This window comes from Monodelphis domestica, chromosome 4, assembly GCF_027887165.1.
Source record: "Monodelphis domestica isolate mMonDom1 chromosome 4, mMonDom1.pri, whole genome shotgun sequence".
Classification (NCBI taxonomy): Eukaryota; Metazoa; Chordata; class Mammalia; order Didelphimorphia; family Didelphidae; genus Monodelphis; species Monodelphis domestica.
The window spans coordinates 436,184,213-436,208,066 of NC_077230.1; the positions used below are offsets into that span (position 1 = coordinate 436,184,213).

General features: G+C 38.1%; 1 protein-coding gene across 6 annotated transcripts in view; it reads left to right on the forward strand.

Moving 5' to 3' along the window:
- Positions 1-9,928, forward strand: part of LOC103106819 (zinc finger protein 420-like) — a 39,211-nt gene extending 29,283 nt beyond the window's left edge. For 5 of the 6 annotated variants that reach the window (XM_056796446.1, XM_056796448.1, XM_056796447.1 and 2 more), the window contains 2 exons: positions 3,645-3,740; positions 4,592-8,814. In XM_056796446.1, the coding sequence (XP_056652424.1) occupies positions 3,645-3,740; positions 4,592-6,621 (2,126 nt within the window). In that variant the 3' untranslated portion in view covers positions 6,622-8,814. Of the gene's footprint in view, positions 1-3,644; positions 3,741-4,591 lie in introns of all 6 variants that reach the window. The other variant, XM_056796449.1, reaches the window with a different exon arrangement.
- The last annotated feature ends 13,926 nt before the right edge of the window (positions 9,929-23,854 follow it).

The window sequence follows — 23,854 nt, forward strand, 5'->3', positions numbered from 1 at the left end:
TTTAGGGAAAATAAAATTATTTACCTGTCAGATCTATGGAGAAGGGAAGAATTTATGACCAGATAAGAGGTTGAGAATTTTACAAAATATAAAATGAATAATTTTGATCATATTAAATTTGAATTATTTTGAATAAAAATAATGTAACCAAGATATAAAGAGAAACAACAGACTGGGAAAAATTGACTTATAACATTTCTCTGATCTCATTTCTCAAATACATACACACACACACATACACACATACACACACACAGAGCTAAGTAAAATTTACAAGAATTCAAGTCACTCCCCAACTGACAAATGGTCAAAGTTTATCAATAAGCCATTTGTAAATGATATCAAGCTTTCAATAATTTTATGAAAAATTGTTCTAAATCCCTCTTGATTAGAGAATTAAATTAAAAGAACTCTGAGGCACCACTTCACCCCTACCATATTGGCCAATATGTCAGTAAAGGAATGTGACAAAGGTTGGAGGGGATGTAGCAAAATTGGAATACTTATTAATGTATTGGTAATGGATTTGTGAATGGATCCATCCATTCTGGATAGCAATTTGGAATGAATCCCAAAGGCTATAAAACAATGCATACCTTTTGATCCAGTAATACCACTACTGTCTGTGCCCCAAAGAGTTCAGGAAAAAAGGGGAAAGGACTTACTTAAAGGAAAATATTTATAACTGCTCTTTTGGTGGGTTGCAAAGAATTGGAAATTTAAGGGATGTCTATCAGTTTATGAATAGCTGAACAAATTGTGGTATATGATGGTGATGGAATAGAATTGGGCTGTAAGAAATGATGAATGGGATGATTTTAGAAAGAGCTGGAAAGACCTCCATGAACTGAAGCAGAGTGAAATAAGCAGAACCAGGAGATCATTGTGCCTAGTAACAGTAATATTGTGGAATGATCAACTGTGATAGACTTGGCTATTCTCAACAATACAGTGATCCAGTATAATTCTGATGGACTTATGACAAAGAATGCTTCCATAGAAAGAACTGCTGGAGTTGGAATGCAGATGAAAGCATCTAATTTTTTACTTTATTATTGGGGGGTTTATTGTGAGGTTGTGGTTTTATATGATTATTCACTTACAAAAAAACCAAGATGGAAATGAAATTTAAAAAGAAGTATAAAACTGTACTTCACGGCCCTTAATTCTATCTAATCTACAAAATTTATCCTTATTCCTCCTTATTCTTCCCTCAAGTTGTAGGCCAGATGATAGTAATGGAATGGAAGGGAATAAGCACTTCAAAATACCTGCTCTATGTCCTCTCCTAGGTAATGTAATAGTTAACAATTATTGCAAAATGTAATAGTTAACAATTTTGGTTTGATAAAAATAATAATGGTTAAAAAATTAATTGTGGTCACCATTTACAAAGGCTGTTAGTAGCTTTATTTGCAGAATGGTAGAGATATTAACATGAGAAAATAACACCCAGCTAAAAATACCCTAAGTCGTAATCCTAGAGCCTCCAGACCATGAATGTGAATCTAAATGTGAATCTCACCAGAATCCAAAGTCAGGATAAGGAAGCTGAAATCCAAAGAGCCAAAGATGGTGAAAAACCAATGAGAATCCTCAATGCACACAAGACCAATACCACCAGAGCTCACATTCCCTAGGCTAAAAACCTTAAAGAATGAAGAACCAAGAATCTCTCCAAGAATGTCTGAATCTGTCTCAGACTCCCACTTATATACAGTTTTCTCCACCCATCAACTCTCTTCCTCTCATCACAGGAATAAATCACACCTTTAAATTTGCCTAGCACTGCCTAGGTAGGGCAGTACTTGTGTCCTTTTGCAGTATGAACTTTCTTTGTTCTGACTTGCTAAGTATTTAGTAGGGATACTTTAAGTTCTTGATTGATTAACTTAAAATCAACAAAGGGAATACAAATTTTCTTTCATATTGAGAGAGGACCATGTTGAAATCTAGATTTATATACCTAGTCTCCCCAGTGAGCCATTTAAAATATCCAGTTTATACCTCTAAAGTTTTCTAGCTAAAGGTGCATATAATACTGTATTTTTTAGGGGGAAATTACAACAATTTGGGGATGAAAGGGAAATGAAAGAGAAAGAAAACAAAAAAAAATGATTGTTAGACACATTGACAAAATGCCAATTAGAGGTCATTTTTTTCCTTTGTCATAAGAGTTTATATTCTGTTACAAGGGAAAGTTAAGTTAAGGAGGAAAGTGTGTAAGTTGTAAGTAAGTGGGCAGCAGAGTAAAAGATTCTGGAATTCTGCAGGGGAGAGTTAAGCTGTTACTCTATAATAGGAATTTGGTGGACAATAAACAAGAGGGAAACAAAATTCAAGATTTATTGGTTGGGAAGGGGAGAAAGGAAAAGGAGTTAGAATTATTACAAGTTATCTAAAACTCTAATTTCTATAAATCTATCTAAATCTATCTTATTCTAAGCTAAACAGTAATTTTCCCCAATAACCAAGCCTCACAAATGGAGTCCAATAAGATGGGACAAGATCTTTAGGTGATAATTGTCCAGTGGAGGTGTGTCTTCAATCTTCTTCAAGCTGCCAGTTCAAAAGATTCCTCTCTTATGCTATCAGGAAAAGCAGAAACCTGTTTTTCAAAGCCTCCAACCTCAGGTTCTTCCAGGAGAGAAGTGCTCAGACAATTTAGACTTTAGAACCTTCCCCAGATCTTGACTTTTAGGCTCCCATATGACTCTTAGTCACATGCTCCTGTGAATCACTCTGACATATGCATTACTCAGTTTGTTGCAAAACATTCTTTCTCTATCACACTAAGAAACATTTGAGCCCTGAGCTGTGTCTTTCTCTGGTTTTGACCTTGAGAGTGTAACAGTTAAAAATTTAGGGGAGACTGAGGCATCTGAGGCAGGTAGAAATTAGTTTCTCTCTGCAAGGAGTATTATCTTTTAGAGGTTTATTAAAGGTTAAAGATTAAAGAAAATACAGGATAAGAAAAAACACGTGCCTAGGCCAGAGGCCTAGACAAGACCTCACCTACATTATGGAAAGAGCCACGTCTGCTCCAAAACGGAAGTCCAAGAGAGCTCAAAAACCTTTGCAATCAGGTTAAATACCTTCTTGATCTCGGCCCACGTGAGAATTCAAAGAATTCTGGGGAAGTGGAGCAAGGACTTCTGGGGATTGAAGTCCAGAGTTCGAGTATTTTTTACAAGAGACTGGCTATTTATCTTTTGCTGTGTCCTAAATTTAAAGTTTCTATCTGCTTAACAGCTATAAATACTTTCCTCTTTGCTTGCCCTAAATTCAAGTAATTCACCCATTCTGAGTTTATCTTGGTGTAATGTATGAGATCTTGACCTAAACCACCTAAACCTAATCTCTCCAATACTGTTTTCCAATATTCCTAGCAGTTTTTGTCAAATACTGGATTTTTGTACCAAACAAGCTGCGTTTAATTTCTAGATAATGGAGGTTGTGGAAAGTGCCTATCCTTCTATCACAAGAGGTAAATAAAGATGGTCTTTTCTGATTGTAAATGAGTTCCATGATTTTCAGTGAATACAACAGAAACTATCCTGTAGATCTTAGTTGCATGCTCTTTTTTTGTTAAGAGGACTAAATTTTTTATTTTTCTCTCCTGACCCCTTCTTTCTTATGTCCAGAGCTTCCAGTTCCTAGAAAAGATTTTATCCCCAGTTTTCAGAGAGGGCAAGTAACTTGGCTGCTAGAACAAAAAGGCTCAAGGAGCTCCTCTCCAGGTGAGTGAAGTGAAAGCAGATGTATAAGGGCTGTTATCTCAAAAGTCTTATCTGTTGTAGTGAAGGGAGTGCTAAACTTGAGGCTGGCAGACCCACACTGAATCATATTAATTTCCTGAGAGATAGATGATGGACTCAGTATGGAGTATGAGATATAATATATGGTAGATCATAAAATAAGATGATTATTTAGTATATCTGCATTAAATGGAATAATATTTTTTCATCTGTAGAGAAAAGTAGAAAACTTATATTCCACTTTGAAAATTATTGCATGACAGTTAAAAGGAGAGAAATTGTTTCTCTGCGTAGCATATAAAATTTACCAAGAATGATCGTGTGATAGTACCTCCAAAATGATGAGAACAGAATATCTAAAAGGTTACCTGAGATTGATAAAATTATAAGAATAATCAACAAGTGATTTTTTAATGTTAAGATAGAAAGGGCAGTGGAGAAAGACTGTATGGTACTCTGGACAGAGCATGCTCAGACACAGAGTTAGAATTGTAGTCTAGCTGCAAGGAAGTTATTTAGGTCATTCCTTCATTCTTTACCATGACATGAATTGTGAAGTATGATGAGACTCTTGGGTCTGCTTGTCACTGCTTCATTGTGAGTTTTCATTGTTGTTGTATGTGAAAGTCTTTCTAAAATCATCCATTTTGCACTTATAGCCAAATGGTATATCAAAAGACTGATTTTGCTTGTTTTAAGTTTGAAATTACTTTTTGTCCTGGGTAAATAGATTAAAAATCAGTTTACTTTCTGTTATCAGAGAAAAGAATGTGTGTGTGTGTGTGTGTGTGTGTGTGTATCTTCCTTCTTTATTTATATCATTTTTTTTCCAGAGACGGAGACTAATTTTGAAATGAAGGAGGTGTCTACAAAGCTGAGCTTTTTTGTGGAAGGATATGGCCTCCAAAGATACACAACTGAGGGTCTCTCTGACTTCATTTTGAGAGAAATCTGTTACTCTAATATCAAGGGAAATGAAAATCCAAAGAGTGACTATGAAATTGATGGAACAGCAGAGAAATTCAGCCAATATTCAGTTCTAAATCAGTATATAAAATTGACTTCAGAAAATGACTGTTCTCAGGATAGTGAATACAGCAAATGCTTTCCTACAGAACTAGACCTTATTCATTTGGCTGAGAAACCTCTTGAAATGTCCTTGTATCAAGGTCACCAAGGGGGAATGACCTTTGGCTCTAGTTTAGACCTCAGTATACATCCAAAAACTAAAACTAAACATGTAGAGATGGTTTCTGTGAGTAATAAAGATGGGAGATCATTCAGTCAGAACTCTGAGCTTGATTCATATCAAATAATCCAGTGTGTAGAGAAATCTTATGAATGTAAACAATGTGGAAAGTCTTTTACACGTAGGGACAGCCTTGCCAGTCATCAAACAATCCACACTGGAGAGAAACCTTATAAATGTAAACTGTGTGAAAAGGCTTTCACACAGAAGAGCAATCTTGCTGTACATCAGAGAATCCACACTGAAGAGAAACCTTATGAATGTAAGCACTGTGGAAAGGCTTTCAAACAAAGGAGTGTTCTTGTTGCACATCAGAGAATCCACACTGGAGAGAAACCTTATGAATGTAAACAGTGTGGAAAGGCTTTTACACGGAGGGACAATCTTGCTGCACATCAGAGAATCCACACTGGAGAGAAACCTTATGAGTGTAAACAGTGTGGAAAGGCTTTCACACAGAAGGTCCACCTTGCCATACATCAGAGAATCCACACTGGAGAAAAAACTTATGAATGTAAACACTGTGAAAAGGCTTTTACACTGAGGGGCCATCTTGCTAGACATCAGAGAATCCACACAGGAGAGAAACCTTTTGAATGTAAACAATGTGGAAAGGCTTTTGCAGAGAGGGCTTCTCTTGGTGCACATCAGAGAATCCATACTGGAGAGAAACCTTATGAATGCAAACAATGTGGAAAGGATTTCATTCGGAGGGGCCGTCTTGCTGCACATCAGAGAATCCATATTGGAGAGAAACCTTATGAATGTCAGCAATGTGGAAAGGCTTTTACACTGAGGGACCATCTTGTTACACATCAGAGAATCCACACTGGAGAGAAACCTTATGAATGTCAACAATGTGGAAAGGCTTTCACACTGAGGGGCTATCTTGCTAGACATCAGAGAATCCACACTGGAGAGAAACCTTATGAATGTCAACAATGTGGAAAGGCTTTCAAACAGAGGAGTGATCTTGTGGCTCATCAGAGAATCCATACTGGAGAGAAACCTTTTGAATGTAAACACTGTGGAAAGGCTTTCACACGGAAGAGAGACCTTGTTGGGCATCAGAGAATCCACACTGGAGAGAAACCTTATGAATGTAAGCAGTGTGGCAAGGCTTTTACAGAGACAGGAAATCTTGCTGCACATCAGAGAATCCACACTGGAGAAAAGCCTTATGAATGTAAACAGTGTGGAAAGGGTTTCACACTGAGCGGCTATCTTGCTAGACATCAGAGAGTCCACACAGGAGAGAAACCTTATGAATGTAAAGAATGTGGAAAGGCTTTTACAGGGAGAGGTAATCTTGTTGCACATCAGAGAATCCACACTGGAGAGAAACCTTATGAATGCAAACATTGTGGAAAGGCTTTCACTCGGAAGATGGATCTTGTTCCACATCAGAGAATCCACACTGGAGAGAAACCTTATGAATGCAAACATTGTGGAAAGGCTTTTACAGGGAGTGGTAATCTTGTAGCACATCAGAGAATCCACACTGGAGAGAAACCTTATGAATGCAAACAGTGTGGAAAGGCTTTCACACACAGGCGTTCTCTTACTGCACATCTTAGCATCCACACTGCATTGAAACCTCATGAATGTAAATAGTGTGGAATGGCTTTCACAGAGTATTTATCTGGTTAAATATCAGAGCATTGTTAAAAGGAAGAGAGGGCTTTAGCCAGAGAGATTGGTCTGCAGGGGAGAGTTGCAGGAGGATAAAGATTTTAGAATGTGAAAGTAGGGTTAGATAGTTAACTGGGGGTTTGGCTGTCTCTTCTCTGGATTTACTTGGGGAGACTGGCTGCCTGTCCTGTGGTTGCTGATCTCCCCTGATGACTCATTCTACCTGCTTCATTGTTGTTGTTTGCTGTGTTTCCTTATGATTCTGGAACATCTGACTATCTGACTATAAGACCAGGTCTGGGTTCCTTTTGGATCCATGACCTTTCCTTGGGCCCTGCCAAACTGTCATAGACCACTGCCTCTAATACCACCTAAGGGGGTAGGGGAAGTTAGTGCAGATTTAGGTAGAGCAGGGACTGGATTTTCTTTAGGTCGGAGAGGTGAGGTCTAGTGTATATCAAACTGAATTCTCCTTGTGAAGGGACAATTAGATATGGGAAGTTTTCATTAGTTGACATTAGTATTAATGTCAGCCTAATTCCTCTATCTTTTCCTCTTAAAATAAACACAACTCGGGGCAGCCAGGTAGCTCAGTGAATTGAGAGCTAGGCCTAGAGACGGGAGGTCCTATGTTCAAATCTGATCTCAGACAATTCCCAGCTGTGTGACCCTGGGCAAGTCACTTGACCCCCATTGCCTACCCTTACCACTCTTCTGCCTTGGAGCCAATACACAATATTGACTCTAAGACAGAAAGTAAGGGTTTTCAAAAAAAAATTTTTTTTAAATAAACAACTTCTCTGTGACTATGTGGTCTGTGTGTATTGGTCTCAGACCAGACTTTGCCTGGACTGGGTTTCTATTGGCCTTCCCAAACCACAGTTAACATCCTGATACTGGCCCAATTCCATCCATCAGATCCCATCCCCAATACCACCCTAATGCAGTTTTGGGGAGCCAGGTAGGAGAGGACGACCTGGTGAAAAGCTGAGATTTCATTAGTCAAATTGAGTGTATAGGAAAAAAGTTCAGTAATGAGTGGACTATTCCTGTGGAAGAGGAGAATCCAGAGAAAAAAGAGGAAAGTGTTTGTATCTGATAAGTAGATAGAAACTTTAAAGAATTTTCAGTGAAAAGGATCAAGTGATTGATCCAGAAATGTGTGTATGAATTTTTTTGTGTAATGTTACCTTGCATATTTTTATATAAGAATGCAATCAACAAACAGTGCATATTACTGCCATGGGCTTTGGAGAAGAGATTTCTTCAGACAAGATGAGAAGATGGACAATCTGATGTTTTGATAGATATGTTGCATACAACAGAAACATAACATAACACAACATAAACACAAACATAAAAATGGTTAGGATACATTGATTCAAGTAATGAATCAATGAATAGTTACTTGTTATAGGATTTAGTTATATATGAGAGTCTGTGTACATAAATGGATACTATTTAGATTTTAGAATAGTAGTAGCCTAGGTAGATGGGTTAGTTTTTAGGAGATTTCATAAAGATAGGATGTCAGAGTTCAGATGTTCTGTTTTGATGATATTAGGAAACATATATTGATGTAGTTAGAGTAGAGGTAAGGGTTGATAAGGTAGGGTAGCATATTACATTAAAACATTAGAACATGTATTATGTATTAGACTTTCCTCACGTGTAAATAGGATATGTAAATATCATGGGGTTGACAAAATTGTATTATAGTGTATGTACACGTGTATTTAAATGTAGGTATACATGTAACATTTGTAAATATGGCATGATTATATATGTAGCACATGCATATGTTGTATATATTTTCTGTACATATGTAGAAATTGTGTATGTAGTTAATATTTGATACTGATTAAGTTCTTTAGATAGGATAGTTAGATGCACAGTTCTATGTAACAGTTTCAGTTTTGTGTAATAATGTTAATTTAGAATAAGATTGTTTTGAATTTTCACCTATTTTTAAATGTATTTTGCATAAGTAAGTTTTGATGACTTGGTTTGACATTTTTGTAAAGCTTATACAATGTTGTGTTTATTGTACTTTTCTATTTTGCTGTTTTCTGTTTTATGCATAATAGTTTTGATAGGATTCTTTTCTGTATTAGTTTATAAGAATAGTATTTTTATGACTATTGTTTTGAATGAAGTTTTGTGTTTGTATTTCTATTTTGATGTTTTCTTGCTTGTTTTGCTTTTGCATATGATTGCTTTGTATTTTGAACTTTGTAACTGTTCATTGTATATTGTTTCCCTTTTCCTTTCCTATGTATGAATCCCTCGAGTAAGGTAGTATTAGATAGGATAAGATAAGTGAGTGTAGGCTGCTTATTATTTTGGGTAAGATTTTTAGTTTAGGTGGGATATATGTTTGTTGATGCACAAATGCAAAAACATAGTTTTCAATACTATTTTGCCTTTGTGCAAAGGGGGAACTGTTTTAAGGAAGAGAGGGTTTTAGCAAGAGTGTTTGGCCTGTAGGGGAGACTTGCAGGAGGATAAATATTCTGGAATGTGAAAGTAGGGGTTAGACGATTAACTTGGGTTTGGCTGTCTTTTCTCTGGATTTACTTGGGGAGACTGACTGCCTGTCCTGTGGTTGCTGATCTACCCTGATGCCTCTTCCTACCTGCTGCCTTGCTGTTGTCTGCTGTGTTTCCTTGTGATTCTGGAACATCTGGCTATCTGACTGTTAAGACCAGGGCTGGGTTCCTTTTGGATCCATGACCTTTCCTTGGACCCTGCCAAACTGTCATAGAACACTACCTCTAATACCACCTAAGGGTGTGGGGGAAGTTAGTGCAGACTTAGGTAGAGCAGGGACTGAGTTTTCTTTAGGTCAGAGAGGTGAGGGTTAGTGTAGATCAAATTCTCTGAAGACTCCCTGTGAAGGTACAATTAGATCTGGGAAATTTTCATTAGTTTATATTAGTATTAATATCATCCTAATTCTTAGTTAGCCTTGGGAGACTCTGCATTGGTGAGTTGAACTGAAGGAGGACACTCCCTGAACCCTGTGTTGGCTTGCTGGGTAAGTAGCTGGCCTACCTTTCCTGGCTTCTGGAGAGATTGGTTCTGAAGAGGCCTTCCTTTCCTGGAGGAGGCTTCATTGGTGGAACCCTTGCTGAAGACAACACTGGGTCCTCTGACTGAAACCCTGCTGGAGCTAAGCCGGACATAGGAGCAACACTTGGGGTGATAGGCTCGACATTTCTCTACCCTCTTCTTACATTTTTCCACTTTCACTCTTTCCACCTCTTTGTAAATAAAGCTACTAAAATTATTTTTTCTTAAGCTATAATATTTTTAAATTAGTGACCACAATATTACTTTAGAACTTTCATATGAGCATAAAAACCTAAATTTTAAATTCTTATAATACATTGATAAGGATTTTTTCTCTCATACCCTAATGCTTGTCATTCTTCCTCACTATTTGACAGTGGTTCCAGTGTTTTTAGCCATTCCCTGGTTAATTGCCATTGAATTGTTTCCTGTTTTTGCTGACACATATAGATCTTACCAAACAAACAAAAATAGCCTCATATTCTTTATTGGTTAAAATATGAATGCCACATTTCCATAAAAATTTCCATAAGATGAACAAAGCCCTAATTACTTCTCCCTCTGATAATTATTTTCCCTTTAATCAAAGTCATTATAATTGAGAAAGGGATAAGAATTTCACTTGCTCTTATAGGTCCCAAGAAAACAAGGAGATTTAAGCAGATCTGTTCATTTTTCTACTTTCAAATATAGCTAATTAAATATTTGATCAGTTTCAACATTATCAATATTATGCAATATTAAATAATAGAATATGACATTTGTTATATTGTCATATTTAATAGATTATGTTGTATAATTATATAGATTATAATATAATTAATGTATTTTATAATAATTTTATGATAATCTAATGAAATTATTTTATTATTTCCATAAAAGGTAGTCAAATAACTTTAGAATGAAACATAATGCTTCAGAATTCGATTTGTAACTGAAATTAGAATTAAAATTCCTGAAATGATGCTTGATATAATTAAACATATGATTAATAGGGCTAATAAAACACATGGAGTTTTTGGAAATAATTTTTTTATTGTTATAAAAATTTTATAATCTAGCAGCATCCAGATTGTAAGAGAAGCTTCTTTTCTACAGCATATCTTTACAAGGGTTTGCCAAATTTCACCTTTTCATAAACAATATATTGAGTTTGAAACCTGAAATAAAACTATCAAATTCCCTTACACAATTGCTTCCACTTATTACCCACTATATTTTTAATCGCATTTAAAATCCCGTATAAGGCTATCTTAATATGAACATTTTATTAATGTAGTAATAACAATAGCAATAGGGGCAATTAGGTGACTTGCTGGTTTGAGAGGTAGGCATAGTAAGTAGAGTTGGGAGGTGCTAAGTTCAAATTGTGGTGAAAATTTATCACACCAGGACAAAACTCCAAGCTAAATAGGTTTATTGAGAGGAGGCCAGTCTCATAACAAAGCCAGACTTTGGTCAAGATCAAAACCAGAGACCCGAACCTTAGGAGGTAGCCTTTTTTATAGAGAGAAATCTTATGGCATAGTGACAAAGTGATACAGTCAAAATGAAAATAGAATCAATGCAAAGCCTTTCATATGGGCAGTTCTTAATTAACAATGGAAATGCTGATTAAGTTGGAAAGAACAAAATTAATCACTATGGGTGGTAGCCCATGTCTGATTTTATGGTTGGCCTTTTCAAGGCCTCTGCAATAAGGGGTTAGGGGCTAATTGCTTTTCTGCTGACAATTATGAAATATTAGGAGTCAGCAGTTTGGTGCCTGTCTGACTGTCCTGTCATACACCCAAGAGCAGTCCTCCACCTCTTGTCTGACTGTCCTGTCATACATAGAGAAGAGTGTGGTGGGATTGGTGGAAACTTGGGTTTTAGGCTTAAGGTCACAATGCCTATAAACAAGATTTGATACCACCCTACACTGTATTTTTCTTAGCTAATGTTTGTAATTCTTCTAAAGCAAACTATATTATTTGATTATTAACTCAAGACTAATGATTATGTTATTAAAATAATTATAGAGGCTAATACTATTATAACCTTAAAAGGGGCTAGGGTTCACACTCACAAAATCTGGCCTCAGATGCTTCCTAGCTATGACCCTCCCACGTCACTTAACCCCATTGCCTGGTCCTGTGTTGGCAAAGTCATGGCATGCATGCCCCAGGGGCACAGAGAGGGCTGCTTCATTCCCCCTCTCCACAGCTCATGAGAACATTTTTTCCATGCCCCAATCCTCTGTTCAGCCACCCACAACAAACACTTCCTCAACTCTAAAGTAATAATGGGTTATTTGAATGGTATATAATAACTAAAGATCAGGACTGTTAATCTTCCTTCTTCCCTTCTTCCCTTCTTCCCTCCCCTTCTTGTTGATCTTCTATTAGTCTCTTAAATCAACTCAGGGTAAGTTTTATGATTTCTCAAATAAAATACTCTTTCTCTTCTCTAAATTAAGTAAAGGGGTTTATTGGGGGGGGGGGAGGAAAGATAAGAAATGGAGGGAAAGAGAGTTTGTGGTTTCCCTAATACTAGAATAAGTCTTTAGGTTGAAGGATGGTGGAATATAGTTCAATTTGGAAAATGGGCTGAAAGGTCTGGAAGTTGTCACTCTATCACAACAGAGCAAATCAGAGTGAGCTGGGCTTTGTCCTTCTTTCCTCTGTCCCCAAGCCAAGAGACCCTTCTCCTTTCTGTCTTCAAGGTTAAAGACAGTCCTGACTTCTGTCTTCAATGTCAGAGACAACAGACTTCTTTCTGTCTCCCAAACCAAGAGTTCAGACTTCAGTTGGTCTGCCCCTCTTCCTCCAACCACTTCTCCTGGTCACATTCCAAATCAGAATGTTCTCCTTTTGAATGGCAGCTCTGCAGTCCCAGCTATTCCAGCCTTGTTGTAGGCTTTTCCAATTTCTCTCTTCCACAATCCCCCTTTTCATCTTTGGAAAAAGATGCAACCAGCATCTTGTATTAATGGTACTTACTTTTCAGATATGTATATACATATACATATATATTAGTGGTAGTCTCTCGGTGGGTCACAATCACCTTTAAGGTAACGTGAGGTTCATTAGTATGGGGAGGGCGGTGGATAGGGACAACGGGTAGTAGGACATCAGGGTCCGAAAAATCAAAGGTTGTATCCTCTGATTCCTGTGCCCCAGCCCCCCCCCAGACACCTTCATTGTGTTTGAGATGTTCCTTGGGCACCCCCCTGAAGGGCACCCCTCTGAGGGTCATTAGCACCTTGAGTATTTTTTGGACGAACACCATTTCTCATATGTTGTTGTTGGGTATTATCATTTTCTTCATTTGGAGCATTGTCATTATTTTCCAAATTCCTATTTCTATAATTTTGGTTTCTAAAGTTCTTATTTCTATATTCATTATAGTTATTTCCATAATCATTATTATAATTTCTAAAATTCTGGTTCCTATGACCATTATCATCATTTCTATAGTTATCATTTCTAAAGTTGTTATTAAATTGCATATTCCTTCCAATCATCTTAAGAATGGTTATACATTCCATCATCTTGTGGCCCTTCTTCTCACAGAAGTGGCAGGTTACTGATTTATTTGTGAATTCCCACAAAGGGGCTATAGTCTCTCCCTTATTTTTCAATTGTCTCTTTAACATTTCAATTTCTTTCTTTAAGTCTTCCACTAACTATTGCCTTCCTCAGGTCTTTTTACACAACCTTTATAAACATAGGTTGCTACTCTCCTCAATTCTTCAAGGTCCATAGAGTCCCAATTAGGACAGCTAGTTTTAAAGTAGTCTTTTACCACTGAACAACAATTCTCAACGAATTGCCTATGTATTTGTCGAATGTCTCTTTCTCTGGATAAATCAAGATCCATATATGTATTCCCTACGTCAATAAGTCTGTCCATAAACTGGGAGGGTGTTTCATCAATATCTTGTCGGGTTCTTTCAAATTTTGACCATTTTTCAGGTCTATCAGAGCAAGCTCTCATGGCTGTCAGTAATGCTTCTCTGGCCTGGTTTAGTTTTGTGTGATCTAGTTCAACATTGGGGTTCCAATGTGGATCTTCAGTTGGCCAATAATTTCCTTTTTTACCTCGTTTTTGATTAGTCAGAGAGACAATATTATTTTTCTCTCTCTTTGTCAAAAATGCTTGTAATAAATTCTCAACATCCAACCAAGTGGGGTCAAAAGTTCTGAATATGTTCTCTAATTTTTTAATAATTAATATTGGTTCGTCCTCAAATGATGGCATATCTTCCTTCAATTTATTTAAATCCTCAGGGCTAAAAAGTGTATGATGTCTTACAGATACCAAGTTTCCATTCTTATTAAAAGTGGGTACTTCCCTTAAAGGAAATAACCTATCTGAATTATTTGGTACTCCTGTTTCTGTTTCTAGGCTTCTTGTTCCATTCTCAGTGGGGTAAGGCAGAACCAGGGAAGAAGTGTGAAAGGATACAGAAGTATTAGGATTGGAGGAATCAGTAAGGTGTGAAGTGGAGGCATTAGGATCAGAAGCATGGGTAGGGTGTGAACTTAGAGTGGATTGTGTAGGGTCAGAAGCATGGGTGGGGTGTGTACTTAGAGTTGAGGGTGTGGGGTCAGAAGCATGAGTAGTGGGAGGGATGGTTTGGTTAGATGTAGGGTTTTCTGAGGCTGATGGGGCAGGGGGAGGGGGGGTTGACTAGGAGGGTTATTGTCCAGAGCAAGTTGGGACAGAGATTCTGATAATGTTCGTAACTCTTTTAATACTTCTCATAAAAGTTACAATCTCCCCATGACTTCCCTCTATGAGCTCCTGCTGAGTATTTTGTTCTACATTTTGTTGAATATTAGAGGGAGCAATTGGTTGGTTTGACTGAGAAATGAGTTCTTCAAGGAGATCCAATATTACAATTACAACAATCAAAAACTCATGGGAAAGTAGTATGTCAATTAGATTTTGCCATAAGTTCCATGGGATGAGCCCTTTCAGAGAGACAAGGAATTCTGTATTTACAAGTTTGGTCATGGAGCTGATGAGCCAGATGTTAAGTAAGCTGTAGACCAATGCTTGTACTAAGAAAAGAACAAAGTATTTACTGAAACGCCAGTTGTTAACTAAGTTATGAACTGTCTGTAACTCCATATTTCTAAAGTAAACACATGGGAAGCAGGACAAGGCCAAAAGCTTTCCCAGGTTTTTCTAGTCCTAATTTAGGCAGTTGCTAGCCAGGACCTTAGGGCCCTGTTGCTAAGATCTAAAACAGCTTAATTTAAGGAGAATCAAAAAGGTTTTTTACTCACCTGCTCTTGTAGCTGTATTTTTTTTTAAAACCCTTACCTTCTGTCTTGGGGTCGATATTGTATATTGGCTCCAAGGCAGAAGAGTGGTAAGGGCTAGGCAATGGGGGTCAAGTGACTTGCCCAGGGTCACACAGCTGGGAAGTGCCTGAGGCCAGATTTGAACCTAGGACCTCCCTAGCTCTCAATCCACTGAGCTACCCAGCTGCCCCCTTGTAGCTGTATTTTTGAAGCCAAGTTAGCAATGTGTTTTTTTTTTAAACAAAACTGACTGATAGAGCAAGTAATAAAGCAAAGAGATAAAGGAAAGAGATTTCACAGAAACTTTTTGAGGGTTTTCTCACCAACCTCGTGGTCAGCCATTAACTGTAATAATTAAAATAGTGGAAGACTTAAATTGTGGCAGGTTATAAGAGTGGATGAGTAAATTGTGACCACAGAAAATATGGTTCAACAGTGTCTTGTTTTAAATCAAATATAAGGTGGTCGCCAGGGAAAAATTCCCAATTATTAAATATATCCAAGTCAGCTGGGTTTTATAGAGATTTTAATTAATACAAATTAAGGAATTAATGAAAGTGAGGGAGAATAAGAGAGGAATAAGTATGAAGGGCCTTAAGCCAACATGGCCTAGACCTGAGTCTTGAGAGACCAGTCAGTCTTTAATCACTCACCACAAGATTTGTCCAAGCAAGGATTCTAGTGTTCAGAGACATTAGGCCAGCTCCATCTCAGCTGACTCCACCAGCTCAATCCTGAATCTCAATGCCTCCAGCTCTATCTGAGCTCCCTTTTAAAGCAAATTTTCTCCTATGTCACCTCCCCTAAGTTCTTACATCTACCAATCACAGTAGACGTTTTTCAAAGGACTGACCATTCTTAATTCACACCTAAGAAGGCTTGAACTTTTTGATTAAAGTCACACCTGAAAAACCTCTGAGTAAGTTCTCACCTCTTTTCTCCTTGTAAATTCACAAGTTGCCTGACCTTTATAGGTACTTAGCACCCTTTTGTATTAGATCTAAAAATAGGCACAGCTTGAGAACTTTTTGCCTTACTATAAGTATGAGTTTAAGTATTTTTCATTGTTCAGCAAGGAGTGTCTTCCCCTAAAGCAGGTTTAAGTAGGGGTGGAGTAGAGGTCTCACATTCCTGATCTAAGTTCCTTCATTGTTTTAAATGGGGAATGGTCTTAACCAAAACTTATGAAGTAGGGTCTGAGAATTTTTAAGGTTCACAGCATACAGCTTTGCATACTGAAACAGCCTTAATAAAATCTATGCTGCCCCCTGATCTGTACCAACTTTTTTCCACTTTACAATCCCTTTCTATTAACTGTCAAACCCCCTTTGCTATCATGCACATTCATTCTCACTCCAATTTACCAGGACCATTAACAGAAGGAAATAGTATTGCAGATTTACGACTGCCATGACCCTTTCACCATTCCAACAGGCCCAAGAATCACATACATTATTCCATCAAAATTCCCAGTCTTTAAGATTATAATTCAAATGAACTGAAGAACAAGTCAGATCTATTATCAAATCCTGCCTATCCTGTTTACCCACACTGCCTAATCCATCTTCTATTGCAATTAATCCCAAAGGCCTCCTTCCTAACCATCTTTGGCAAATGGATGCTACACATCATCCCCCATTTGGACGTTCCTCTTTCATTCATGAATCCGTGGATACTTTTTCTAATCTAATTTTTGCTTCTATCCATACAGGTGAAGCAGTAAAGCATGTCATCTCAATGCATCTCAGTTTATGGGTATTCCACAAACCCTTAAAACACAGAATGGCCCAGCATATCCATCCAAAGCTCTTGCTAATTGCACTTCACAATTCAAAATAATTCAAAAGACAGGAATCCCATCTAATCCTCAAGGCCAAGCTATAATAGAAAGAGCCCATCTTACATTAAAGAATCAATTAAAAAAGATTAAAAATTTGCCCTACCAATTTATGCCAGGCCGTGCTCTATTTGTAATCAATTTCCTCAATTTGAACCAACAAGGACAATCAAGAATCGACAAAATAGATCCACTCCAATTCCCAGGAAAAAGGTCATTTGGAAAGATAGCGCTACTAATTGTTGGCAGCCTCGAGCTGTGTCCTCTTCTAGGGACAAGGATCTGTTTGTATTTCCTCCAGGTACTACAGCACCTATTTGGATTCCAGAAAGACTTACGTGTCCTTGCCATGACTCCCAGCCCAACAACAAGCCACGTGACGCATCTGAGCACGAAGGCGAGAAAGAAGATGATGAAGAGACTGACCTATAAGCTTAAGAGGATGTAGATTCAAAGAGACTGAGCCAAAACAACAATGCAAGCTGCTCTACCGACTTGGGGACAAATTAAGAGACTAGCAGCCCAAGTGGAAGAGAGTGGACAAGCAAGGATTTCCACCTCCTGATCGTACTGCTGCCCTATTTGTTGCCATGTTAGCCCTTCTATCTGCACCCCCTAGCTCTTCTGCTGACACGTCCTGAGCTTACATGCCTAACCCTCCGTTTGTACAGCCAGTCACTTGGGACTTTCCTTTGGCCCTTCCTATGTCCAATGTAGAAATTCAAACGGCTTCTTATATTAATAGTCCAATAGTCAATGGCACAAACAGGAACAACTAGATTTCAACATAGAGTCAAAATTAGATACACTAGAAAACAACCTTCTCTGGCTCAGAGATCATGTACAATCCATTACTCTTAGACAACAACTCGCTTGTCACGGACTGTACTGAAATTTGTGTCCCCCCCTCCAAGGCTAAATGAATCAGCATGGGACTTAATGAAACATTACCTCCTCAACCAATGGAGCCATCAATGATACTGGCTTTCTAGAGCAATTACATATAGATATTTTACAGATATCCCAAATCCATCTAGATAATTTACCGTCATTTCACCCAACTGATTTTATACAAGTCCTTAAATGTATTCCTTTAGGCCTTCCTCACTTACCTACCATAGGAGCAATAGCTCCTCTGGCTTTTACCCTTTGCCTTGCCCTTCCCTGTATTATTAGAATCTTTATGGCATCTTATGGGCAACTCTGAACCGCCTCTCATCACCTTAAGTTACAACTTCAACAATTAAAGAAAGGGGAAACTTGATAAAAAATCATTGAAGTGTAGTAAATAGCATTTTACCTATTGTCATGCATATCACAGATAATGGCTTGATTTTGATTACTTTGGATTCAAATTAAATATCTGGTAGTACTTATTTTGATTTTATATATTCATACTGATCAGTTATTTGTTAGACTGCATACAAATGATTGGTTATTTGTTAAAATTGCCAATACTATTCCCTCTTATTGTTAAAATTGTGCTCTCCATCACTCACCAGCTTCATTCTACCGTGCACTGCCTGTTACTGCAATTAAAACAAACGAAGAAGGAGATTTCAGATGTAGAGATCTCAGAGCCTGTCCAGGATTAAGATTTAAGAGCCCTTTCTGAGGTAGATGACTCAGAGTCTGTCTAGATAAAGCTTGAGTGCCCTCTCCTTCTCCTTCTTTATTCTTAGCATAATAAAACATGTTATTGCTGCCAATACCATGTTATTAATGATTAGATTGTTCCATGAACCCGGGTGACATTAGAGCCTTATCTGCTACACCTTCTCATTGATGTTTCTCCAAGGATTGTTTCACTGTCTGTGGTTCTTGCCTTTAAAAGATGTTACCAGCTTGAATTAAAGCACCCTCATTCTATCACCAGTACATGAGGTCCTTCTGACTCCAATCCTTTTCTCTGGTCTCTCATTTTCCCTCGTCCTTATCTGAGGAACTCCTGGTCCCGGTTTGTCACTCAGTTGGGAAGCTATGGCTCCAGAGAGGATTTTTAACTTCAGCTGGAAAATCTATAGCTAATGCAGAAATTATTAATGAAGTTCTTTCTGCTCTCCAGCTTCCTGAAGCCCTAGCTGTAGTTCATTGCTCTGCCCATACAGGTGGCTCTGACCCTGTCTCTAGGGGAAATGATTGAGCAGATGTGGCTGCAAAGCTAGCAGCCATAGAAGGGCCTGAATTAATTTTAACAACCACTGATGATATAAATTTATCTCTTTCCTATAATGAAAAGGAGGTGGAAAAATGGAAGCAAAAATTCAAAGCAAAACAGATTAATGGAGTTTGGGTGCCATCTGAAGGAAAACCCCTGCTCCCTAGAAGTTTCTATCACCAGATTTGCCAATCTATTCATAAAGATGGTCACTTTGGTACCCAGGGCATCGTGGACTTTGTTAAGAGAGTATGGATAGACCCTAGTATAATTACCATAGCCTCTAAAGTGTGTATAGCCTGATCTACCTGCCAAGCATATAACCAACATGCCTTTTGTGGCAAAGCCTTTGGTGGGTGTCCTCTGGCTTACACACCTTTTGAATATCTACACATAGATTTCATAAAAATGCCAAAGGCTGGACATTATAAATTTTGTCTAGTCATAGTAGATCAACTGACCAGATGGCCAAAAGCGTTTTCTGTGATCTGAGCCACAGGACCTTTTGTAGCTAAGGTGCTTTTAAAAGAAATTATTCCTCACTTTGGCCTGCCAGCATGTATTGATTCAGATAGAGGAAGTCATTTTACTGATTCTCTCCTAAATCAGATATATTCTTGCTTGGGGATAACTCCCAAATTCCATGTTCCATATCATCCCCAGAGCTCAGGCCAAGTTGAAAGAATGAACAGAGAACATAAGACTATGATTGGCAAATTATGCACTGAGACACATTTAAAATGGCCTGAAATTCTCCCTCTGACCCCATTTTATCTTAGAAGCAGGCCTAGGATGACCTACACATCTCACCATTTGAAATGCTTCTTGGACATCCACATATACAGGCTAAGCCTTTCTCCCCTGCATATATGTCAGTATTAGGGGGAGATGCCACTATTGCTTCCTATATACAGGAATTACAGCACAAACTACGTGAACACCATGAATCTGGAGCTGCAGTACAAGCCAGACCACTAGACTTTTCACTTCATGACCTGAACCCAGGAGACAAAGTGTATTTTAAGAATTTCCAGCATACTAGAGCAAGTCGGGCTTCCTGGGAAGGGCCATTCCAAGTATTGTTAAGTACTACAACATTTATAAAGATTTGTTACAGACAAAAGAGTGGTTACCATAAACTGTGACCGCGAAAATGTGAGTTTCAAGATTGTGAATTGCCCAAACTATAAAGATAATTTTAGCATCTTGATTTTATATAAAAAATAAGTGGTCGCCATTGGAAAAATTCCCAAAATATGAAATACCCAAGTCAGCTGGGTTTTATGGAAATTTTAATTAATACAAATGAAGGAATTAAGGAAAGAGAGAGAGAGTAAGAAGAAATAATAGGAAAAAGCTAGGGCCTAGGCCTTTTTCTTTAAGAGAGAAACTAAGTCAGTCTTTTATTCACTCACCACAAGATCTTTCCAATCAAAATTCTAGTGTTCAGAGAGACCCTCCTGTTCAGCTCCTCAATTCAACTAAGTTCAGCCACCGAGAGACCCTCCAATTCAGCTTCCTAAACTGAATTAAGTCCAGAAGCTTCTGACTTCCTTATAAAGAGAATTTTCTCCTATGTCACCTCCCTTAAATTTTCACATCTACCAATCACAGTAGATGTTTTCCAAAGGACTGACCATTCTTAATTCACATCTTGTTATCACCTTCTTAATTCACATCTTGTTATCACCTTCTCTGGGTAAACTAAAACTTCTGAGTATTTCACAACTCTTTGCTAAGGTTGTCCCTTGCAAGTTGCCTGACCTTTTAGTGATTAATTTGACCTTCATAGGTACTTAGCACCCTTTTGTATTAGATCTAAAAATAGACCTAGCTTAAGGGCTTGGCTTCACTATAAGTATGGGTTGGGGACTTTTTTCTCATTGTTCAGTAAGGAGCTTTACAACTTTATCTTCCCCAAAATATGCCTAAGTATGGGTGGAGTAATGTAAAGTTCTCACATACATTCCTGACTAAGTGCCTCCGTTGTTTAAATGGGAATAGCCTTAACCAAATGTTTTAAGGTAGAGTTTGAGAAATTTTAAGATTCACATTGGAGAGAAGGACTCTTGGATTCATTGCTTACATGTAAAGAGAGCATCTTCTGTTGAGACTGATTTACTGTATCCTATAATGTGCATTGCAAATAATAATCCACTGACAAGTGGATGCTGTTTTTTGAGAACACATTGAATTCCTGTTTTTATTATTATTTTCCCCCTTATTTTTATTATTGCTTTTCTTTTATTTTGATTAGAATATTTGATTTTGTCCCATTTTCCCTCATTTCTTGTACTAAAGGTACATACAATTAATATTATTTTTCTGCAGTAATATAAGTTTAATATATATATATAATACATACATATACTTGATATAAAATCAATGTATATACAAAAGCTTCAAATTGTGGGAACCTGCCATTTATTGATAAAATGTTATGGGACTGTGATTAATGTTTGTGTCTGATTCTAGAAAATGGGATAAAAACAAGGAGCACAGACTTAACCTGAATAGTGCCAAAAAAGAGCACACAGGTAAAAAGACTAGTGTGAGACTCACGGTTGCGATGCTATACTGTTTGTGAAGTACTCAGACAGGTACCAAAAGTTTCACTATCATCTTGGCTCCCCATATCCCTGAGAATGACAAAAAAATCAGGCCAGGGAATGAGACTTCCCTATCAAAATAAAATTCTAGTTCTTTTTCTTCTTATACTATGGCAACTTCCTGTAGTCTTGGCTGCAAATGGGTAAGTGAAATTACTGCATTCTGTCCTACAGACTTGTGGGATAGAAGTTACTTTAAAGTTACTTGGACCCTGTACAAGGGCCCATTATGAATTTATTCTTGTTTACTCAACATTTTATATACATAGATTTTGATATTTTTATTCTGATTTTGATTTTTTTTCTTTCTCCCAAAAGGTTAATTTTCTTCCATTTTTTCTTTGTTTTTTTTTCCTTTTTTTTCTTCTTTTCATAATTGACTCATGCAACCCCATAACTCAATCATGTGTCCTGAGCTGAACTGGATGTTCCTTAACACCCACTTCGGGGGGGATTATATTTTAATAAAAATCCAAGATTTTGAAATTTTGTTTGAGAAAAGATCTTCAAGGAAGAAGCTTGCTAACTCCTAAATCCAGAGAATGAACTGTTGCAGAAAGATGCCAGAAAACCTATACTACATCAAGAAGATCCAGAATGAACTTTGGGTGTGGTTGACTGAACTGAAGTTTGATTGAACATTTATTTGTATGTATAGTCCTATGCCAAAAGGGGACCGTCCCCTAATTGGTTTTTGCCAATGTGCCCAGCAAACATTGGTTTTGCTGTCTTTCTTCTATTTCCTTCTCCTAGCTAACTATTGTAGTTTCCTCTTAGAAGGTGAAATTATGTATGAACCTGCAGTTAGAAAATTTGGAGGTGCAGGATGATTATGTTTAGTGATCAGTTGGGGAGACTAGTCTCCCAACCATCATCTGGAGGGATTGTGAAGTTTAGATTACTCCACCCTACTTAGTCTAACAAAAACAGGAATGTCTATACCCATACTTAAGTATTAAATATTTAGGAGGACGGCCTATGACAGACGTGTGCTAGCAAATGACAAATCAAAAACACCTGACAGACCCATGGGCTGTCCTAAGTCAAGCTTAAGCTAGTATTGGTACATGTGAGATACAGGAAAGTGATGTAAAAACGGTCTATGTATTTCATGTCACTTCCTCTCTCCAGCCTCTTTGGAGGTGGAGAGGTGGCTGGTGTCAGCATGCTGAGCGTTTCGGCATCTTGGCATGGTGGCTGCTATTGTCTGGGTTTAGCAGTGAGTTTTCCTTAATACCATACTGGAGGAAGCTGAGTAGCCTAGTTCAGATGAGGCATCTTTATTGAGTTCTCTTAGAGTTTAGGCTGATTCTTTCTTTTACCTTCCAAACACTATCCTCTTAGAAAGCCACTAATCTTCTTCAGAGACCTCATCGGGGAGGACTCTGAACTCCCCCTGGCACAGGCCAGGCAGGAGAAATCCTATACTTTTTCCCTCTCTCTTCTCCTTAATTCCTTCCCTCTATATTAATTAAACCACCATAAATCCCCAAACTGACATGGGTATTTTATTTGGGATATTCCCTGGCGACCAAAATTAATTTAGATTAGGTCACAACTCTAAATTACACTTACAGAACCAGGAAGGAGTTTAGTGGCCTTAGTCAAGGGGTCTCTCCAGAGGCTAGTGACTCCAGAAAGCCAAGGAAAACGGCATTCCAAGAGATGGACCTTTCCAGAGGCTATTGCCTCTAGAAAAGACAAGAAAAGGGAAGTGAGCCTTGTATTCAACATGTGACAGTCAAACGCAGCGGTCCCAAAATTTTTTACACAGTGGGTCAGTTCACTGTCCCTCAGACTGTTAGAGGGTTGGGCTATAAAAACCTAGCCCTAACCCTAACAAGGCAGCAGTATACACAGAGTGGAATCCCCTCCCCAAGATCTCCACTCACCATGCTTAGGTCTTCCATTGTGGAGCCACGTAATCCTTTGTGCAGCACCTCATTCTAAGGTGCCACACAAAGGAGTACGCCACCAGAAGTAGTACTGTACGTGAGCGATGCCTTGTTTTACGGTGGCGCCACATACAGTGTTCCTCTCACTGACTACCAATGTTAGAGGTGCCCCTTTCGGAAGTGCAATGGGGGCCAGATACATGGCCTCAGGGGGCCACATGTGGCCCATAGGCCGTAGTTTGGGGACCCATGGTCTAAGGGAAGCAACCTGAAGTCTCACGCTCGAGCTCCTCCACAGTCAAGTTGCACCTCCAAGTCCCTCTCACAGGAAGAGACGTGAAATATAAAGG